Source organism: Musca autumnalis, unplaced genomic scaffold (assembly GCF_047663935.1).
Source record: "Musca autumnalis isolate F117 unplaced genomic scaffold, ASM4766393v1 scaffold_1, whole genome shotgun sequence".
NCBI classification, from domain to species: domain Eukaryota; kingdom Metazoa; phylum Arthropoda; class Insecta; order Diptera; family Muscidae; genus Musca; species Musca autumnalis.
In genome coordinates this window covers 90001491-90023391 of record NW_027411644.1, presented here as the reverse complement: position 1 = coordinate 90023391, position 21901 = coordinate 90001491, and the positions used below count along the sequence as shown (strand labels likewise).

The 21901-nt window shown below is 35.5% G+C and overlaps 5 protein-coding genes across 6 annotated transcripts in view; 2 read left to right on the top strand and 3 right to left on the bottom strand.

Moving 5' to 3' along the window:
• Nucleotides 1-4203: 4203 nt before the first annotated feature.
• The window catches only part of LOC141402922 (lipase 3-like), a 56977-nt gene continuing 39279 nt past the window's right edge, over nucleotides 4204-21901 (bottom strand). The window contains exons 1-3 of one of the 2 annotated variants that reach the window (XM_073985057.1): nucleotides 6155-6164; nucleotides 5496-5645; nucleotides 4204-5430 (exon numbers count right to left, since the gene is read on the bottom strand). In XM_073985057.1, the coding sequence (XP_073841158.1) occupies nucleotides 4306-5430; nucleotides 5496-5597 (1227 nt within the window). In that variant the 5' untranslated portion in view covers nucleotides 5598-5645; nucleotides 6155-6164 and the 3' untranslated portion in view covers nucleotides 4204-4305. Of the gene's footprint in view, nucleotides 5431-5495; nucleotides 5646-6154; nucleotides 6165-21901 lie in introns of those variants that run through there. The other variant, XM_073985051.1, reaches the window with a different exon arrangement.
• Nucleotides 7457-8948, top strand: LOC141390675 (lipase 3-like). The gene is made up of 2 exons (XM_073963619.1): nucleotides 7457-7730; nucleotides 7798-8948. The coding sequence occupies exons 1-2, from the start codon at nucleotides 7629-7631 to the stop codon at nucleotides 8914-8916; spliced, it is 1221 nt and encodes a 406-aa protein (XP_073819720.1). The 5' UTR covers nucleotides 7457-7628; the 3' UTR covers nucleotides 8917-8948.
• LOC141390674 (lipase 3-like) lies at nucleotides 11916-13407 on the bottom strand. Its single transcript, XM_073963618.1, has 2 exons — nucleotides 13134-13407; nucleotides 11916-13066 (listed from the first exon to the last, which is right to left on the bottom strand). Exons 1-2 carry the CDS (start codon nucleotides 13233-13235, stop codon nucleotides 11948-11950), a joined length of 1221 nt encoding a protein of 406 aa, XP_073819719.1. The 5' UTR covers nucleotides 13236-13407; the 3' UTR covers nucleotides 11916-11947.
• On the top strand, nucleotides 17143-17742 carry LOC141393580 (uncharacterized). The gene is made up of 3 exons (XM_073966754.1): nucleotides 17143-17341; nucleotides 17414-17535; nucleotides 17593-17742. The coding sequence occupies exons 1-3, from the start codon at nucleotides 17143-17145 to the stop codon at nucleotides 17740-17742; spliced, it is 471 nt and encodes a 156-aa protein (XP_073822855.1).
• Nucleotides 19471-20746, bottom strand: LOC141393524 (lipase 3-like). The gene is made up of 2 exons (XM_073966619.1): nucleotides 20645-20746; nucleotides 19471-20589 (listed from the first exon to the last, which is right to left on the bottom strand). Exons 1-2 carry the CDS (start codon nucleotides 20744-20746, stop codon nucleotides 19471-19473), a joined length of 1221 nt encoding a protein of 406 aa, XP_073822720.1.

Genomic DNA, 21901 nt, shown 5'->3' with positions numbered 1-21901 from the left:
AAAGGTGCTAGGTTATATAAACAGTAAACGATACCACCTAGGTCTCAAAACAGGTCACGGAAGTTCGTTGTTTATCTTAAAATTAATTAAGAAATAATGACATTTCACGAAACAATCGGAAATATAGCAGTAGGATACCAATACTGCTTATGGCTATATTACACCATATGCTTTTTCACATGTATGACATCAGCTGGTCTGTATATTAGTATACCCAGATTGACAACATACATGTGAAAAAGCATATGGTGTAATATAGCCATCAAGGAAAGCAAGACAACCAGGCGAGGCAGCTTATGTACGCAGGCCTTTAGAAATGTATGGGGTACAGATTTCGAGATTTTTTTCGCGTACTCTGCAGAACAACTCTACCATAGTTTTTTAGGGGGAAAATAATGCTGACGCGAAAATAATGCTTCAGTGTTATGCTTGGTTTACTTTTACGAAATCCACTTGATTTGAACTGTCAATTCCTTTGGTTTAAGACTTATAGAACCGTGTTTACATGTAATATGACCTGGTACTCCCTTGGTCCATATGGTAACCCTCATGGTAGGGATACTATATGCCTAATATTGTTGATACTTGTTAGTAGTTAATCCTTGTTGAGAATAAGATTCATAAAATGTGATGATTTTCAAATATTTGCCGAAAATTTGGGGTATTTTGGAACATCCATTACATTTCGAAAACATTTATTTGACAACTAGCATTACACATGCAGCGAGTGTCAAAAATATTCGGTTTTTTGTTTTACCAATAATAACACCTCAGTATTTTAGAAGTCCATACCCAATAAACAAAAAAACCAAATACATACATAATAAAATGTTGGTCCTGTGGCTCATGGTAGAACAAGAAAAGGTAGCAGCAATACCCAGCTGACTGAACTGGGTTGTTGTGTTATTGTCAAATTCCATACGACATTTTATGTATTTATTTCTATGTTCGATGTATATTAGGGATATATATTTTTGAAGAACAAATTTATTCATCAGAAAAAAAAAACTATTTCCCATAAAGACGGCTTCATATCATTGACATGTAACCTCCTCCAAGTCCGAACGACATGCCGCACACTAAAACACCGCTTATAGAGGCGGTACAATATTTGTTAATATGTGTGGTATTTTGTTAAACTTGAAAAAAATAAAGCCCTAATAAACATGTGCTTTTTTGTTTTCAAAAGCAAACGATTGAAACAGCTTCTCTTTTTTCAATGAATTACCAGCGACCCGAAACATTTTTGCAAGTATTCTACTTTCTGCGAGAAATTATGCATTTAGTGGAATGATATGGAAACATTCAAATTCAAAATCTAACGAGTTTTCATTCATATTTTTCAAAATATTCAATCAAATGTAAAAAATTATTAGTTTTTTAAATTCCAATAATTTATAGACATTTCCTTGTTTTGTTTACATGTACGTTGACACTAAGGTTTACAAACAAAAACAAATTTCAATGTGGTTGTTGTTGAGTTGTATTTGTTGTAGTATTTACTTTACCTTATATTTGTTCTACCCATGGTACAAGAATAAAGGTAGTTTCATGCTAACAACTGATTTAAATTTTTTTCAAATTTTGAATTTGAAGTACGTTCATTGCCAAATCAATTTTGATAGAATGTATTTGTATATGTGTTTACATGTATACACATATACGTATATGTCATTTAAATTTCATTTGAATTTCTTTTAAAATAAACGAAAAATTATTAATTCCTTTTTCCAATCGTCAAATATATATGTATACAAAAACGGCTGACATTTATGTTGTGGTCTGTTCCCGTTGGTGGAGGTGTGAAGATTAATGAAGCTTTCAAAGAATTATGGAAGAAATTTCTCATTGCTGTTGGGCATGGTAAATATGAATTTTGGAATGATTCGGGTAAATGTTAAACATCTTTGTTTGTATTAGCAGAGCCATTTGACAAACGGAACCACAAGAACTTTGTTACGGTACTTTGTTGTGAACATCAAATCCCCTTGACCCGTTTCAATTCTCAAAGAACTTCGGAGAACGAACAAGGAGTACCAAGTGCTAAGTTTTGCAGTTGTTCCGTAACTGTGAACAAGGACTTCGATGAGAAATTTAAGATACGAATGTCAGAAAGGAGCATATCAGACAAAGGAACTAGATGCATAATAGATTACAAAAGTGAAACAAAATACATATGAATTTTGTGCATTGTGAAGTTTTTATTAATGAAAAGAAATAAAAAACTGGAAAAATCAGATCTTTAACAAAGTTGTAATGACAAATATATCCCTTTTTCCAAAACGCATCAACTTGGTTTTTGGTCCATATTACAGCAGTAATCAATGTAAAATGTTAGGAAGATCTTAAAAGTGTTGAATAGGAACACGTTTAGTTGTTGCAATAGATAGCCTGTTGAAGTTGCCCGTTGTTATAACTCTTGTTGTTTCTTTGTTGAAATGGTTGTTACAGTAGTTACATTTATGGAGTCCGTGATCAAAGAATTGTTTGCCTCAGACCTACCATAACATTCTGTGCATTTGTCGAACTTTGGGCCGGTGAGGCTTAGACTCCTTACGGCTGCGAAATCAAGAGTCATACCAACATCAAATATATTGCTCTGCATTCAAAAATATCGAAGTTTTCGGTTCATACAGCCGATATTTCTTATTCCAAATCAAAAATTAAATTTATCTGTGATCCAACCTGGTTTTGTAGGAAACAGTGTTTTTCCGTATAAATACGGTCCGTGTTGTTGGGTCGGTTGAAGCTGCTCTTATTGTGGTTGATCACTGCTCCACAGCAAGAATATTCGAATATTTATATTTTTTTCAGAAACACAAATTAATAACAAACTTATTTTGTTTTTTTTTTATCAAATGTCATGACGTACTATTGTTGTTCTGTATTTGACACGCTCCCGTACAGAGATACAGGGTTGTATTTACCTAATTTTGACAGATGCGACTACCTTTTATTATTCTACCATGGTTCTACCATGCCTGTGGCTATTAAAAAATGTATATAACATGGATCCACGGCCACCCTATACGCGAGAATAAAGCCCTCGGCACATACGGTCCGTTTAGTGACACGTTGTCCCAAAAAAGTTAAATTATGTTTAACTTTAATGCGTCAGCCATGTTGTTGTTTTTCAAAAAACTTGGCATCACTTACACATTTTCATGTGGTTGTTGTAGCGCAACGCTCAACGCACCGTATGTGCCGAGGGCTTAACAACTGAAAGGTTGTTAAACCTGTTTTCTATGCGTCAAAAATATTCGGTTTTGTAACTTTTGTTAATTTTTTTATTAATACATCATATCTTGTCTTAAATAAGGCGACCGACTAATTTTTGTAAAAAAAAATGACATTTTTATTGCAATTATCAACAATTTTTCATATATTAATCAAAGACGTATAGCAATAAAGACCCGAACAAATGCATTTTCCAAAAACATATGCTAATAGTTCCACATTTTGGTTACAGATGGCTACACAACTCACTGGAATTGATAACAGCAATGCCAATCGTTTTTGATACCCATTTCTCGCGGCAGAAAACATTAACGTCGTGTTTTGTGGCTGAAATTTATTTCTTTTCTTTTTTTATTGTTCATTCAATGAAAAAATCAAAAGCGAATGCCGTCAAACATGAGTTTTAATGTTTTTCTTATCAATATTCCAATGAGTAACAGTTTTCGTTTAACAGAATGTTGCTATCATGGTACAATAATTCTTAGGTAGGCCACAGCTAACAGCTGATTACAATTTTTTTTTTGTTATGGCTTAATCTGTCAAAACCGTGTTGACATGCAGAGTTGATATTTATTATTGATCAAAAATTTAACTCTGTTTTGTTTTCATTTCAACATTTCGTTCTTCTTCTTCTTTGTTTACTCATCCGTTATCATTCATCAAAACAATTTTGACGTTTTACGCCATAGCGACAGGGTTGTATTTTTTTGGCGATTCTCATACCTGAATTATTGTACCATGGTTGCTATGATATCGTAGCAACAGAGGTTAACTCCCTCTACAGTTAATTTTTCACAATTGACTTTTCCTATCTTATAATATTGACATCTTTGTATTAATACAGAAAAAATTTAGTTTTCCTGGTTTGAAAACAATTCCTTGACAAACTGTATGTACTTAAGTCTTTATTCTTTTATCAGCAAGAATGACGTGCTTCTTATATACCGAGACCTTTCGCTACCGAGATAGGAACTTAAAATTTAATTTCCTCTACATTAACCAAAACGCAAAATTTCCTATTTTATTAAATTTTTTATTTCTTTAAACTATGTATTTCTATATGTATTTTCAATACAAAGTTTCTTCGTGTTTGAAAATATTACGCATAACGGGATCATTGACCATTTCCCTCATATTCTTGGCGACAATAAAGTCCAAATGATTGAAGGTTTGATCGGGTACACGATAATCACCAGCTAAGTACTTAGCCTTTGAAACCAATGTATCGACGTCCTTGGGACCACAAAGTCCATCATTGTTACTGGAATACAAATAGGTGGGGGCAATAATATTTTCCAAATTATAATCTGGAGGGGTAGATTGGCCATATAGTTCCATGTTTTTCTTTGTGCCATAATCCATTTGACAGAAACGACCAGCATTGTGATCACTCAATTGGATGTAATGAATACCTTGGTTACTGGATGAACCACCAGGATGAGTCTCAATCAATTCTTGCATGGCTGTCAAGTTTGTATTTTGATAGCCATCACCGGCAAACAGCAACCATCCGTTCTTACACAAGAATTTCAAGGCTGGATCAACACCACAAGCGGTATCAGCAGCACGGTTCATTAAACGATTTTGAGGCATCAATTCCATATCAGCAAGAACTTGATTCCAAATACCACCTGGGCTGCCGACCAAGGGTTGGAATACTTTGAACACAAATGAGGTACCATGTTCGAAAAAGGCACATGGAGCCAACATGTGGGCGGATTTGATTTTATCATTGTATTCTTTGCGTTCAGACATCATGACAAAGTAAACGGTGGTGCCTTGGGAATGACCAGCATAGTGGATCTTGGGTTGGCCAGTTTGCTCAATGATATAATCAATCATGGAGGGAATATCAATGCTACCGATTTCATGCCAATCAAAGTGCCAGAACTTGGGGCTATTGATTGAAATAATGGAATTTTGGCGGGAATAGATATTGCCACGGGCATTACCCATCCAGACATCAAAACCAGCATCGGCCAACAAGTATGCCAAAGCATTATCAGGACCACCCGACAACCAACAATCGGAATTACTGAACAGACCATGTTGCAACAGAATGGCGGGACGATACGAATTTTGGTTTTGCAATTTGTGGGAGTATGGGATGCGGAATAAGTTCAAGACATAACCATCAGGGGTGGTGACAAAGTGGGATTCGGCCGGATAGCCATGAACGCGGACACGTTCGTCCTAAAAAATATGTATATGGGGATTATAATTTCAATCAAAGGTAAAAGGAAGAAGTTTTAACTTACCGTTTTAATTATATCCTTCAACATACATGTTGGATCAATAGAAGCAGCCGAAGCTACGGCCAAAAGGCCAAGGCCAATAAGAATGGTGCTAGTAACCTTCATACTTTACTATTCAAAAAACTACTAACTATTGCGCTTGGGTTTCTCTAACTATTTATATTAAATCTTTGGTTTAATTAAATTTCCCACTAGCGTTGAAATGCATATAAACGACAACAACTATTGGAGAGAACGTTTATGTTGTTGTCAGTTGTTCTTATCTGCTTGTGATTTGTTTCTTTTTTTGGCTAACTGATTGTACCCTTGCTAACATAGATTTTAAATCAATTTTTTGACCATTTCATGTTATGGATTTAAATCACAGTCAAAGTGATTGAAAAATTTATGAATAGCTGTATATAAGTAGATATGTGTGTGACGCGTGACTATACCCCACGGTTAGTTTGAAAACATATATTCACGATTATTATACCCCGTTACACTTAACCGGATTAACCCAGTGGGTTTGGTTTTCAAATGTTAATTCCATAGCGCAAACGTCAAATAAATCCATTTTTATATATATTTCTATGTTCGATATATATTTTTTGAAGAAAAAATATATTCATCAGAAAAAAACTATTTCCCATAAAGACTTCTTCATATAAATGACATGTAACCCCCTCCAAGTCCGAACGACGTGCAGCACACTAAAACACCGCTTATAGAGGCGGTACAACATTTGTTAATATGGTCGATGGTCAGACTAGCAAGGTTTCTTGAAACCAATTTCGGTAAAGTTTCTTTTCAAGTTTCGTTAGTGTCCACACTCGTTAACGTGAAATTTAAGATTTTTGCGTGTCCTCTTTATTTTACCATTCGCGTTTGTTGTGTTTCTCATACCAATAAAAGCAAAAAAAGACATAAATAAACCAAAAAAAAAAACAATATAAAATAATTAACATTAATAATTAAATTAATAGTTAAATTTTCACTATTTCATTAATTAAATGTTTTTATTAAATCTTTTTATGATTGTTTTGTTGTTAACGTTTGCTTGAGAAAATAAATATGAAAGAAACACAGAAAACCATGTACATGGGTTTCACTACTTCATACCCCTCGCCTATAAACTTGACGTCGCCATGTTGAAATCGTGCTAGTCTGACCATCGACATGGTGTGGTATTTTGATAATGCTTGGTTTACATTTACGAAATCCACTCGATTTCAACTGTCAAATCCATAGGTTAAACGTCTAATGAAATCCAGATGAGATTTCATTTGACGTTTGAGCTATGGAATTGACAGTTGAAATCGAGTGGATTTCGTAAATGTATACTTAGCATTAGTTTGAAAAAACAAAGCCCTAATAAACATGTGTTTTTTGATTTCAAACACAAGACATTGAAAATATGGCTGGATTTAGCAAATAAAACCTGATAAAGCGCTAAATCCGGCTAATGATGAAATCCGCTGGATTTGCTAAATCAAGGATAGTATAAATGAGATTACAACAATCACATGAAAACTTTAAGAACAAACTTGGCAGCACTTACACATTTTTCATGTGGTTGTTGCTTCAACGCGCAACGCGTCACACAACGGACCGTATGTATTTGGACCAAAATACATGCGGTCCATTGTGCGGCGTGTTGCGCGTTGAAAACAACAGCCACGTGAAAAATGTGTAAGTGATGCCAAGTTTGTCCTTGAAGTTTTCATGTGGTTGTTGTAACGCGACGCTCAACGGACCGTATGTGCCGCGACCTTTATGTGCCGAGGCCTTATATGTGAACAAAATACTGATGGCATTGGTGTCGGAAAAACAAATATCTGATACTCACATTGGGCGCCACAATTAGTAGTATGACAACATTACCAAAATGGGACTGTTTCTCCGTTGAGTTAAAAATTTGTTGCCACTTGCATTTGTTGTCACTGGGAAAACTTGCCAAAAAATAAATCATCTTAATCTAACACATGAATGTAGGATAACGAACATTGATAAGAGAATAAAACAAAGATTGAGATATGCAAACCGACCGGCAGCGGTATGCATTTCGAGAAGTGAAGAATTCGATAACTTTCAAAACAATATAAATAGCCATAGTTGCATTAGAGGGGACAGCAGAAGTTTGCTAAACATCATACCATGAAGTTTGCAGCTATTATTCTTCTAGGCTTTGGCCTTTTGGCCGTTGCTTCATCAGCTTCCTTGGATCCGACATGCATGTTAAAGGAACATATGAGATCAGTAAGTTTTAACATTTCAAAACAAGAACTTTCCTGATTTATCCCAATGTATGCTATCTTCCCTGCAGGACGAACGTATTCGAACCATGGGTTATCCTTCGGAATCGCACTATGCCACCACTCCTGACGGTTATGTTTTGAATCTGTTCCGTATTCCCTATTCGCACAAGTTGCAAAACCAAAATGCTTATCGTCCCGCCATTTTGTTGCAACATGGTCTATTCAGCAACTCTGATTGTTGGCTGACTGGTGGTCCTGACAGTGCTTTGGCTTATTTACTGGCCGATGCTGGTTTTGATGTGTGGTTGGGTAATGCCCGTGGCAATAACTATTCCAAAAAAAACGTGCTCATTTCACTTAATAGCCCCAAATTCTGGCAGTTTGATTGGCATGAAATTGGTGCCATTGATGTTCCAACCATGATTGATTACATCATTGAACAAACCGGTCAACCCAAGATTCACTATGCTGGCCATTCCCAAGGTACCACAGTTTACTTTGTCATGATGTCTGAACGCAAGGAATACAATGATAAAATCAAATCCGCCCACATGTTGGCTCCATGTGCCTTCTTCGAACATGGTACCTCATTTGTATTCAAGGTATTCCGTCCTTTGATTGGCAAACCTGGTGGTATATGGAATCAAATTTTCGCCGATATGGAGTTAATACCTCAAAGTCGTGCAATAAATCGTGTAGCTGTTACAGCTTGTGGTGTAGATCCACCATTGAAATTCTTGTGTAAGAATGCTTGGTTGCTGTTTGCCGGTGATGGTTATCAAAATACCAACTTGACTGCTATGCAGGAAATGCTTGAGACCCATCCTGGTGGTACATCGAGTAATCAAGGTATTCACTTCATACAATTGAGTGATTACAATGCTGGTCGTTTCTGTCGCATTGATTATGGCGAAAAGAAAAATATGGAAGTTTATGGCCAGCCAACGGCACCCGATTATAATTTGGATAATATTATTGCTCCCACCTACTTGTACTCCAGTACCAATGATGGTCTTTGCAATCCCAAAGATGTTGATACATTGGTTTCAAAGATTAAGAACTTGGCTGGCGATTATCGTGTACCTGAGCAAAGCTTTAACCATTTGGACTTTATTGTCGCCAACAATATGAGAGAAATGGTCAATGAACCCGTAATGAGAAATCTTTTCAAACATGAAGAGTTTTAAGGTGTTTAATTATTGTCAGAAATAAGAAGTTAATAAACGAAGAGCATTATAATTTGTTGTTGTTTCTTTTTTCAATGTCAATCAGTATCGGAGTTTGCAGTTTTAGGTTATGTTTTCTTTTTACGTGAAATGGGAGCGGAACTCATGGCCACGAGTAAGAAAAATATCAAATATTTGCTAGAGACCCTGCAAGACATCAGGAATTATCGTTATATCTTTGTTCACTGTTGTTTTAGATTATTTTTGAGATGACATGTCTGCAGTCAAATCGAATGAGGATTATTTTCTTATGTTTGGTTTACATTCGGCGTCTTTTCGTGATTTCGAAGGCGTTTCGTGATTTCGCGCGGAATCATGCAAAATTTATCATGATTTCGCATACAAAAATGAAATCATCTCATTTCGTGATTTCAGCGAAATCAACATCGAAATCACAGTACACATGATATACAACCTTGCTTTTGCCTAAAAAAGTACCAAAAGTTGCAACACTTTTCACGTATCACAATAAACAAGGTAGATGTGCGAATTGCTGAAACAACAAATTTTAGTATCAAAATTTGTAAACAACGTGAAAAAATATTAAATAACTTTGTTACAATGCAATTTTTCATTGTGTTCCCGTACTTTTTTAATGGTAATTTTAGAAAATAGATCTAATTGTAAAAGATTTCTCCACCATACAAATTTCCTAAAAAATACGGAAACGGAAAAATTACGGAAATTGCAAAAACTCCAGCAGAAATGTCAAAATCAACGAATCAGCTATAATATTAGATACCAATGAACATATGAACATGCTTGCTGCTAGTTTCTAATAGGTTAAAATTGTATGGCAGAAAACAGGAGAAGAGGGTGTTATTCGGCGCTATTTTTGTTTAAAGAGAAGTGCAAATCTTGCTGGATTTCGGAGTACGGGAACGCATTTTTAGCACTAAACGGGAAAACTACTGCATGTACTAATATTTTGTAGGTTCTGAGCACAACTTTTATCTATCAAAATTTATTATTATGATGTCTCAACTATAAAATCATTATTTATTTTTTTTATTTTTTGGTACTATACACAATTGATATGATATATAGATAATTTTACGATAATTTTTTAAATAAAGTTGTAAAGTTCTGTATTGTCGAATATTTTTGATGTTTAATTCAATTTACAACAACTTGTTTTTAAAATTCATGTTCAATCAGCTGCGCATATGCATCTACCTTGATCATTGTGATATGTTTGAAATCAACAAAAAATTAGTGTAAACACCGGGGTGTATTTCAGGATTTCGTGAAATCCAATGGATTTTGGAGCGCAAGTGTAAACTTGGCATTAGATCACTTCGACCTTCTAACCCGCTTATTTCAATTTCCTTTTCCTCCTTTATTTAAAGAGCCGCTATAAAAGTACTACAAGGTAACGTTTTTCAGCTTTGAAATGTTCTGGCAAAATGTCGCTCAGAAGATTTTAGGTACGACTCTCATTGACAACTAATCAATTTTGTCGCGTTTTCGTGCTCGTTTGACAGAAATTGCGTGTTTGGTGCACCAAATACCTCAAATCGGGTGAATATATATATATATATATATATATATATATATATATATATATATATATATATATATATAGTAGTACTTTTATAGCGGCTCTTTAAATAAAGGAGGAAAAGGAAATTGAAATAAGCGGGTTAGAAGGTCGAAGTGATCTAATGCCAAGTTTACACTTGCGCTCCAAAATCCATTGGATTTCACGAAATCCTGAAATACACCCCGGTGTTTACACTAATTTTTTGTTGATTTCAAACATATCACAATGATCAAGGTAGATGCATATGCGCAGCTGATTGAACATGAATTTTAAAAACAAGTTGTTGTAAATTGAATTAAACATCAAAAATATTCGACAATACAGAACTTTACAACTTTATTTAAAAAATTATCGTAAAATTATCTATATATCATATCAATTGTGTATAGTACCAAAAAATAAAAAAAATAAATAATGATTTTATAGTTGAGACATCATAATAATAAATTTTGATAGATAAAAGTTGTGCTCAGAACCTACAAAATATTAGTACATGCAGTAGTTTTCCCGTTTAGTGCTAAAAATGCGTTCCCGTACTCCGAAATCCAGCAAGATTTGCACTTCTCTTTAAACAAAAATAGCGCCGAATAACACCCTCTACTCCTGTTTTCTGCCATACAATTTTAACCTATTAGAAACTAGCAGCAAGCATGTTCATATGTTCATTGGTATCTAATATTATAGCTGATTCGTTGATTTTGACATTTCTGCTGGAGTTTTTGCAATTTCCGTAATTTTTCCGTTTCCGTATTTTTTAGGAAATTTGTATGGTGGAGAAATCTTTTACAATTAGATCTATTTTCTAAAATTACCATTAAAAAAGTACGGGAACACAATGAAAAATTGCATTGTAACAAAGTTATTTAATATTTTTTCACGTTGTTTACAAATTTTGATACTAAAATTTGTTGTTTCAGCAATTCGCACATCTACCTTGTTTATTGTGATACGTGAAAAGTGTTGCAACTTTTGGTACTTTTTTAGGCAAAAGCAAGGTTGTATATCATGTGTACTGTGATTTCGATGTTGATTTCGCTGAAATCACGAAATGAGATGATTTCATTTTTGTATGCGAAATCATGATAAATTTTGCATGATTCCGCGCGAAATCACGAAACGCCTTCGAAATCACGAAAAGACGCCGAATGTAAACCAAACATAAGAAAATAATCCTCATTCGATTTGACTGCAGACATGTCATCTCAAAAATAATCTAAAACAACAGTGAACAAAGATATAACGATAATTCCTGATGCCTTGCAGGGTCTCTAGCAAATATTTGATATTTTTCTTACTCGTGGCCATGAGTTCCGCTCCCATTTCACGTAAAAAGAAAACATAACCTAAAACTGCAAACTCCGATACTGATTGACATTGAAAAAAGAAACAACAACAAATTATAATGCTCTTCGTTTATTAACTTCTTATTTCTGACAATAATTAAACACCTTAAAACTCTTCATGTTTGAAAAGATTTCTCATTACGGGTTCATTGACCATTTCTCTCATATTGTTGGCGACAATAAAGTCCAAATGGTTAAAGCTTTGCTCAGGTACACGATAATCGCCAGCCAAGTTCTTAATCTTTGAAACCAATGTATCAACATCTTTGGGATTGCAAAGACCATCATTGGTACTGGAGTACAAGTAGGTGGGAGCAATAATATTATCCAAATTATAATCGGGTGCCGTTGGCTGGCCATAAACTTCCATATTTTTCTTTTCGCCATAATCAATGCGACAGAAACGACCAGCATTGTAATCACTCAATTGTATGAAGTGAATACCTTGATTACTCGATGTACCACCAGGATGGGTCTCAAGCATTTCCTGCATAGCAGTCAAGTTGGTATTTTGATAACCATCACCGGCAAACAGCAACCAAGCATTCTTACACAAGAATTTCAATGGTGGATCTACACCACAAGCTGTATCAGCTACACGATTTATTGCACGACTTTGAGGTATTAACTCCATATCGGCGAAAATTTGATTCCATATACCACCAGGTTTGCCAATCAAAGGACGGAATACCTTGAATACAAATGAGGTACCATGTTCGAAGAAGGCACATGGAGCCAACATGTGGGCGGATTTGATTTTATCATTGTATTCCTTGCGTTCAGACATCATGACAAAGTAAACTGTGGTACCTTGGGAATGGCCAGCATAGTGAATCTTGGGTTGACCGGTTTGTTCAATGATGTAATCAATCATGGTTGGAACATCAATGGCACCAATTTCATGCCAATCAAACTGCCAGAATTTGGGGCTATTAAGTGAAATGAGCACGTTTTTTTTGGAATAGTTATTGCCACGGGCATTACCCAACCACACATCAAAACCAGCATCGGCCAGTAAATAAGCCAAAGCACTGTCAGGACCACCAGTCAGCCAACAATCAGAGTTGCTGAATAGACCATGTTGCAACAAAATGGCGGGACGATAAGCATTTTGGTTTTGCAACTTGTGCGAATAGGGAATACGGAACAGATTCAAAACATAACCGTCAGGAGTGGTGGCATAGTGCGATTCCGAAGGATAACCCATGGTTCGAATACGTTCGTCCTGCAGGGAAGATAGCATACATTGGGATAAATCAGGAAAGTTCTTGTTTTGAAATGTTAAAACTTACTGATCTCATATGTTCCTTTAACATGCATGTCGGATCCAAGGAAGCTGATGAAGCAACGGCCAAAAGGCCAAAGCCTAGAAGAATAATAGCTGCAAACTTCATGGTATGATGTTTAGCAAACTTCTGCTGTCCCCTCTAATGCAACTATGGCTATTTATATTGTTTTGAAAGTTATCGAATTCTTCACTTCTCGAAATGCATACCGCTGCCGGTCGGTTTGCATATCTCAATCTTTGTTTTATTCTCTTATCAATGTTCGTTATCCTACATTCATGTGTTAGATTAAGATGATTTATTTTTTGGCAAGTTTTCCCAGTGACAACAAATGCAAGTGGCAACAAATTTTTAACTCAACGGAGAAACAGTCCCATTTTGGTAATGTTGTCATACTACTAATTGTGGCGCCCAATGTGAGTATCAGATATTTGTTTTTCCGACACCAATGCCATCAGTATTTTGTTCACATATAAGGCCTCGGCACATAAAGGTCGCGGCACATACGGTCCGTTGAGCGTCGCGTTACAACAACCACATGAAAACTTCAAGGACAAACTTGGCATCACTTACACATTTTTCACGTGGCTGTTGTTTTCAACGCGCAACACGCCGCACAATGGACCGCATGTATTTTGGTCCAAATACATACGGTCCGTTGTGTGACGCGTTGCGCGTTGAAGCAACAACCACATGAAAAATGTGTAAGTGCTGCCAAGTTTGTTCTTAAAGTTTTCATGTGATTGTTGTAATCTCATTTATACTATCCTTGATTTAGCAAATCCAGCGGATTTCATCATTAGCCGGATTTAGCGCTTTATCAGGTTTTATTTGCTAAATCCAGCCATATTTTCAATGTCTTGTGTTTGAAATCAAAAAACACATGTTTATTAGGGCTTTGTTTTTTCAAACTAATGCTAAGTATACATTTACGAAATCCACTCGATTTCAACTGTCAATTCCATAGCTCAAACGTCAAATGAAATCTCATCTGGATTTCATTAGACGTTTAACCTATGGATTTGACAGTTGAAATCGAGTGGATTTCGTAAATGTAAACCAAGCATTATCAAAATACCACACCATGTCGATGGTCAGACTAGCACGATTTCAACATGGCGACGTCAAGTTTATAGGCGAGGGGTATGAAGTAGTGAAACCCATGTACATGGTTTTCTGTGTTTCTTTCATATTTATTTTCTCAAGCAAACGTTAACAACAAAACAATCATAAAAAGATTTAATAAAAACATTTAATTAATGAAATAGTGAAAATTTAACTATTAATTTAATTATTAATGTTAATTATTTTATATTGTTTTTTTTGGTTTATTTATGTCTTTTTTTGCTTTTATTGGTATGAGAAACACAACAAACGCGAATGGTAAAATAAAGAGGACACGCAAAAATCTTAAATTTCACGTTAACGAGTGTGGACACTAACGAAACTTGAAAAGAAACTTTACCGAAATTGGTTTCAAGAAACCTTGCTAGTCTGACCATCGACCATATTAACAAATGTTGTACCGCCTCTATAAGCGGTGTTTTAGTGTGCTGCACGTCGTTCGGACTTGGAGGGGGTTACATGTCATTTATATGAAGAAGTCTTTATGGGAAATAGTTTTTTTCTGATGAATATATTTTTTCTTCAAAAAATATATATCGAACATAGAAATATATATAAAAATGGATTTATTTGACGTTTGCGCTATGGAATTAACATTTGAAAACCAAACCCACTGGGTTAATCCGGTTAAGTGTAACGGGGTATAATAATCGTGAATATATGTTTTCAAACTAACCGTGGGGTATAGTCACGCGTCACACACATATCTACTTATATACAGCTATTCATAAATTTTTCAATCACTTTGACTGTGATTTAAATCCATAACATGAAATGGCAAAATGTCGCTCAGAAGATTTTAGGTACGACTCTCATTGACAACTAATCAATTTTGTCGCGTTTTCGTGCTCGTTTGACAGAAATTGCGTGTTTGGTGCACCAAACACCTCAAATCGGGTGAATATATATATATATATATATATATGGTAGCTATATCCAAATCTGAAGCCATTTGGCAAATAAAAATTACTTTATCTAGGTTCCATAATATCGTTGCTACAAAAGTGTTCAAAAACAGCAAAAGCTTTACCCAAACTTATGACAGTGAAAAATGTCGTTCTTTTATTTTCTACTTTACAAGTTTGGCTAATCTAACATAGTGATATGCCTATGTCCTTGGTCACACTAGATGGTTTCATTGAAACAATTTCATGAAATCCAGGGTTCCTAGGTCGATTTCCATACTAGATTAAAATCATGAAGTTACTGTAGTGGGGAACTCGATTTAAGAATCCCTAAAAGTTCCAATCAAACAGTCTGACCTTCGACTAAGGAACTATGATACCAACTCGTTATGTTACATACAAATGCACAAAGCCATAAGGCCCGGGTATATAAGCTGCCTCGCCTGCTTGCCTTGCTTGTCTGCTTAATTTTTGACATAATAAAAATAAAAGAATAAAGAAGGCCGACCAAATTTCGAACGAGGTTGCCCTTTTCTTTTTTATTCTTTTATCAGAAGCAAGCAAGGGAAGCAGACCAGGCAGCTCATGTACCCAGGCCTTTACCTTTAAATTTAATAACAAATTTGATTACTTTTTTGTTTATTTTGTGTTGTTCTTATTTTGGTTTGTTTTGTACTTATTGGCGAATTTTTACATGAGAAGCACAACAAACACGAATGGTAAAATAAAGAGGACATTCAAATATCTGAAATTTCATGTTAACGTGTGTGGACACTAACGAAACTTGAAAAGAAACTTTAACGAAATTGGTTTCAAGAAACCTTGCTAGTCTGTCCAACGACAAAGCTATCTAATGCCGGGCATACACTATGGGCATGCAGGACAGCAACCGATGAACCCTTGTGTAAGTGTGTGATTGAATAGTGTGTGGCATTCCTTCAATCCATATTGCAAAAATGATGAATTTTCCTCCAGAACTCGATTTTGGGTTGAAGTTTTCCAAATTTTTAATTTCCTCACAAATAATATTTGTTGTTTTCAAAAATTATTTGTTGGTTACTTGGAAAATAAACAAAATTCATCGGATTGAAAGGGGTTCATTTACAAAATCAAAACTATTTTGATTTCAATCCTGCCAAAACTACTCCCAAATACATTGACAAAAACTTCAAAATTTACTAATACTATTACAAATGCTGTCCTGCATGCCCATAGTGTATGCCCGGCATAATGTCAGGCACATAAGGCAAGGCAGAGCTATTCATCGGAAGTATGTAAATTTGTATCCATTTGATCCATAAATATTTTTATGGCGATCGGTCAACGTTAAACTGTGCCACCAGAGCGACCTTTGTTCGCATAGTGATTTGTGTGGGACCAAAGGTGAATTTTCACGAAAATGCTCTAAAGACGCTAGTACACCATCGTGGCGCCCAATCTATATTTAGGGAAATATGTACACTGAGGGAAAACCCCCGTTGCGAAATCAAGCACGTATGTTGTCATTTTCGCAACGACCCGTTGTTCTTTTTTTCAACAACGGCTGTTGGTGAATTGTACACGAACGTGCTCAAATTGACACCGAGACGTGGTCAACTTTCGGTACCAACAACGGCCGTGCTTAATTTGTCCACCGATGTGCTCAAAATGACAACGTTGCGTTTTTAATATTGGTAATTGCAGCCGATTACACACGAGTAAAAAATGACAACGGTGGTGCATGATTCATACACGGTCATTGTCAATTTGACACCGGACGTGTATGAATTATGCACCACCACCTGCATAAATCATGCACCACCGTTGTTACTTTGTACACTGACGTGCATGAATCATACACGGTCGTTGTCATTTTAGCAACGACCGTGTATGAATCATGCACCACCGTTGTCATTTTTTACTCGTGTGCAATCGGCTGCATATTTACCATTTTTTTTCGTGTTATTGAAAGAGAAAGGACGCATTGTGCAAAAAATTTATTGAAAATGAATAATATTCAAGATATTAATTCGCAAGAGCCTCAAAATATCATTGGTGAGTTGCTTGAAATCGATGGCAATATTGTTGTGGTTCGCGATACAAGCAATTGCAGCAGTCAATATGCGGAATACAATGAGGACGATAATATGTTGATGGAGTTCTTAAAAGGAATAAATATGGAGTCGCTTTCTGAACACTTAAAAGGTAAGTAAATAAAAATGAAGTTTTCAGTTAATCAGTGTAATTAACAAAGAATTTTCTTTTTTGTTCTTTTAGCATCACATGTAACATTTCGCAGTTTGCAGTACTTGAAAAAAGAAGATTTAAAGGAAGCAGTGCCACCATTGGGACTGCGTGTTGAATTCAGAGAAAAGCTCTTTGCTTGGAAAAAACGAGAGGTACGTATTATTTTTATTACAGTGTTGAACTCAGTATTAATATTGTCATAACAATAGCTCGGGATTGATGACGAAACTATGTCAGTTCCATCTCAAATAGGTGAATGGTGGAAACGCAACGAGACACCTGCAAGTACTCCTGGTACTCCCGACACTACAGGTTCGAACTGCTCAAAAGCCAAAGGAATTCTGTCAGAGGTAAAGTAAGAGTAATATTTGTGTAAGCATAGTTGATGTAGTTTTTTACTTAATATAGGATCTAAAGGAATTGTTAACACATACCTCGAAGGAATTAAGTGACGAGCAAAGAGATGATATAATTAATATAATTATTGAAGATATTTTAACCAACAATGTTACTCTTTACGCTCAAGACTATATGCGCATATTGGACGAAATTTGTTCCGTTTTTCCTCTTGAAAACGAAATGAGGGTAAGATTAATAATATAAATAACGTATCTGATTATGTAGTTTCTTAACTTATAAAATGTCTTTATTTTTAGGATTATTATTACATTTCAAGAAAAGGAAAGAACAACGTAAGCGGAAAACTTTATGCCAAGTATAGAAACAAGAAGTCCAAAAAAATAAAGCTTTTGAATTCAGAGCCTAGCACAAGCAAAGCAGCAACTCACACGTCTCCTAATTTTTGCAACAAAGATGTTCAGTTAAAATCATCAGTTAAAAATTCATTGAAAGCTTCCTTACTAAGAGAATGTAATGATTGGGGATCGATCTGCGAAAAATGGAAAATATCTTTTAACATACGGCAAAGAGATATAAAAAATTTAAGTAGCCATACATTTCTTCTAGAATGGCCGAAGTTGTCCGATGCAGATTTGGCAAAAGAGGAATATTGTTACAAAAAAAGTACGCCAGTTTTAAATTACCAAAATTGCAAAGTGTCTGATGACATTTTTTAAGGGAACTAGGTATAATTATATATATTTAATTATATATATTATAATTATATATATTTAGCAACAAATAATGACGCAATTGAACTTTTCAAAATTAAACATTAAATAATTGAAAATGAAAATGTTTACATTTTATGTAACCAAGTAAAAGTTAAAAACGTTGATTATCATTTACAATCGTATGAAGTTGGTTCTCTGAATGAGGATACAACTTTTTTAATACCAATTTTAGATTTTATTACTTACCCATTTCCTTATATCCTATGAATAATGGAAAAGTTTATTTCAGAGTTAAGTTAATTAAATTTGTTTTTATACATTGAATATATGTAATTCGAATTGTTTTGTCAAATAAAATATGTATTTATATTGAATTTATGTAATTGGTTTTGTTTAATAAATACTTTTCAAAAAATTTCATTTCTTCTAATAAGGGTATAAAATGGGAAAGGAACGGATATCAAAAAAATGACCACCATTGGTTTCAACCTGACAACGGGGCGTTGACAATCTGACAACGAAGCGTTGACGATCTGACAACGAAGCGTTGACAATCTGACAACGGGGCGTGCTCGAAATGACCACGTATGTGATCATTTCATGCAAGTCTGTTGTTGAAACCGTTGCCAAAATCTCGGTGTCAAAATGACAACGGCGTGCTCATTTTGACACCAAACGTGGTTGATACACTATCATACACGGATGTGGTCATTTCATACACGGATGTTGTCATTTTTTCTCTGGGTGTACACATATTAAATATGCTGATTAAAGACCTTTATAACCGATATATAACCCACCTTGGCCACCCATAAGCGGCTGGCATTCTCACTTAAGTCATTTGTGGTAAAGGAATAAAGAACTGCCGATTTATTTTTAGCATTTGAAAAGCGAGGACGATGTAGATATTTTGACTTTAATTTGTTATTATTAAAACATATGTTTGCAATGTTAATAATTTAATATAATGCTTTTCATCTTTATTGATCGTTTTCAATATTTCAATTCAAAACTTTACATATTTTCATGCTTCAACATATTTCTCATCACCGGTTCATTGACCATTTCTCTCATATTGTTGGCGACAATAAAGTCCAAATGATTGAACGTTTGATCGGGTATACGATAATGCCCGGCCAAATTTTTAGCTGCCGAAACCAAATGATCAACATCTTTGGGATTGCAAAGACCATCATTGGTACTGGAATACAAATAGGTGGGAGCCTCAATATTTTCCAAATTATAATCTGGTGCCGTTGGCTGGCCATAAACTTCCTTGTTTTTCTTTTCACCATAATCCATGCGACAGAAACGACCAGCGTTGCAATCACTCAATTGTATGAAGTGAATACCTTGATTACTCGATGTACCACCAGGATGAGTCTCAATCAATTCTTGCATGGCTGTCAAGTTTGTATTTTGATAGCCATCACCTGCAAACAGCAACCATCCGTTCTTACACAAGAATTTCAAGGCTGGGTCGACACCACAAGCTGTATCGCCCATACGGTTTATTGCACGACTTTGAGGTATGAATTCCATATCGGCAAAAACTTGATTCCAAATACCACCAGGTTTGCCGACCAAAGGACGGAAAATCTTGAAAATTGCGCTGGTGCCATGTTCGAAGAAGGCACATGGAGCCAACATGTGGGCGGATTTGATTTTATCATTGTATTCCTTGCGTTCAGACATCATGACAAAGTAAACGGTGGTGCCTTGGGAATGGCCAGCATAGTGAATCTTGGGTTGACCGGTTTGTTCAATGATGTAATCAATCATGGTTGGAACATCAATGCTACCAATTTCATGCCAATCGAAATGCCAGTATTTGGGGCTATTAAGTGAAATAAGAACGTTTTGTTTGGAGTAGGTGTTGCCACGAGCATTACCCAACCACACATCAAAACCAGCATCAGCCAACAGATAGGCCAATGCATTGTCAGGACCACCCGACAACCAACAATCGGAATTACTGAATAAACCATGTTGGAGCAAAACGGCGGGACGATAAGAGTTTTTGTTTTGCAACTTATGCGAATAGGGAATACGGAATAAGTTCAAAACATAACCGTCAGGAGTGGTGGCAAAGTGGGATTCCACAGGATAACCCATACGGCGAATACGTTCGTCCTGCAGACAAGATATTAATTCAGGAAAATATTAATTTTCAAATGTTGAAACTTACCGACTTTACGATATCCTTTAACATGCATGTTGGATCAACGGAAGCTGCTGAAGCAACGGCCAAAAGGCCAATACCAAGAAGAGTTGTAGTTGCAAACTTCATAGTATGATGTTTACCAAACTTCTATAATCCTCATATATGCAGCCACAGCTATTTATATTACTGGAAAATGGTTAAAATTCTTAACTTTCTAGAAATGCATACCGCCAGATAAGCTGCATACAAATATACATACATTAATTCATGTCATTTGATAAGAATCAAATGTCGTATTCCACTGTGCAGGTGTCAAATAACATGATTTGTTTTAATGCCACATCCAATTTATTCGATTATAATGAATATGCAATTTGCATATCTTTTCAGAATTTACTGTCGAGCAACCATGGTATGTTATTTTCAATGATGGTACAATTAAGCGTAATGCAATGTTTGGTTCCCACCAAAAAATCTGGAAGTCGTGCAATGAAGATTCATGATTTCACTGCATGTTTCGATGCAGTCCATACGGAGTCGTGAAAAATGCAGTTCGTAGCACTTTATAAGGTGTTGTTTAGATATCCCTACAAGGAAGTAAGCCAATTTGTATATCTCCTAGTTCGAATTTTCCTCGCTCGATCTTTATTCTTTCGCCAGATATGACTTAAACAAGAGCGCTATATGCCTCTTGTACCGAGGTCTTGAAGTTGCGAACGTATTTACGGTAATTCACGAGAAGGAAATTAATAATGGAGTTGGACAGGTGATTGGAAGACAATAAAAAAACTTTCGGGTGATGAACTAAATCAGACGTGCTTTCATTTAATGGAGAGCCGAAGAATTAAACTTAGTTTACTACATCCAAAGACGTGCTGTGGATGCAAAATGGACAGCATCCTAGCGGCGTGCTCTCTTATAAAATTAATTTGTCCTTGGTCACACTAGAGTGGTTTCTTTGAAACCATGATGAAAGATATAAGGTGGTACAAGCTCTGTTCCTTTACGTGCAAGAAGTTTTACCAACTTGTACTCGAAAAGCGTTTCTTTTGCTTTAGACACCACCCAATTCATATGGGAGCAGTTTACAAATTTTACTACTTTTGCCGGTTTTACCATTTACAAAAGTAAAGGAACAGACCAACTGATGTCTTCATTTGCTGTCAAAACATATTTTTAATCAAAAACTTATAACAAATATAACGGTGGCGCCCACAGACTTCCAAGAAGTTTACGCTCGTGCTTAGACGTTGCAGAGTGCCAGACTCTTCTAAAGGCCTG

What these genes read in the sequence shown, in the direction of transcription:
- LOC141393524 (XM_073966619.1), bottom strand. Translation starts at nt 20,746, where the DNA reads ATGAAGTTTGCAACTACAACTCTTCTTGGTATTGGCCTTTTGGCCGTT. An exon ending in TAAAGGATATCGTAAAGTCG is followed by an intron (nt 20,590 to 20,644) that starts GTAAGTTTCAAC and finishes TCTTGTCTGCAG; the next exon opens with GACGAACGTATTCGCCGTAT.
- LOC141390675 (XM_073963619.1), top strand. Translation starts at nt 7,629, where the DNA reads ATGAAGTTTGCAGCTATTATTCTTCTAGGCTTTGGCCTTTTGGCCGTT. An exon ending in TAAAGGAACATATGAGATCA is followed by an intron (nt 7,731 to 7,797) that starts GTAAGTTTTAAC and finishes TCTTCCCTGCAG; the next exon opens with GACGAACGTATTCGAACCAT.
- LOC141390674 (XM_073963618.1), bottom strand. Translation starts at nt 13,235, where the DNA reads ATGAAGTTTGCAGCTATTATTCTTCTAGGCTTTGGCCTTTTGGCCGTT. An exon ending in TAAAGGAACATATGAGATCA is followed by an intron (nt 13,067 to 13,133) that starts GTAAGTTTTAAC and finishes TCTTCCCTGCAG; the next exon opens with GACGAACGTATTCGAACCAT.
- LOC141393580 (XM_073966754.1), top strand. Translation starts at nt 17,143, where the DNA reads ATGAATAATATTCAAGATATTAATTCGCAAGAGCCTCAAAATATCATT. An exon ending in GCTTTCTGAACACTTAAAAG is followed by an intron (nt 17,342 to 17,413) that starts GTAAGTAAATAA and finishes TTGTTCTTTTAG; the next exon opens with CATCACATGTAACATTTCGC. An exon ending in TTGCTTGGAAAAAACGAGAG is followed by an intron (nt 17,536 to 17,592) that starts GTACGTATTATT and finishes TCATAACAATAG; the next exon opens with CTCGGGATTGATGACGAAAC.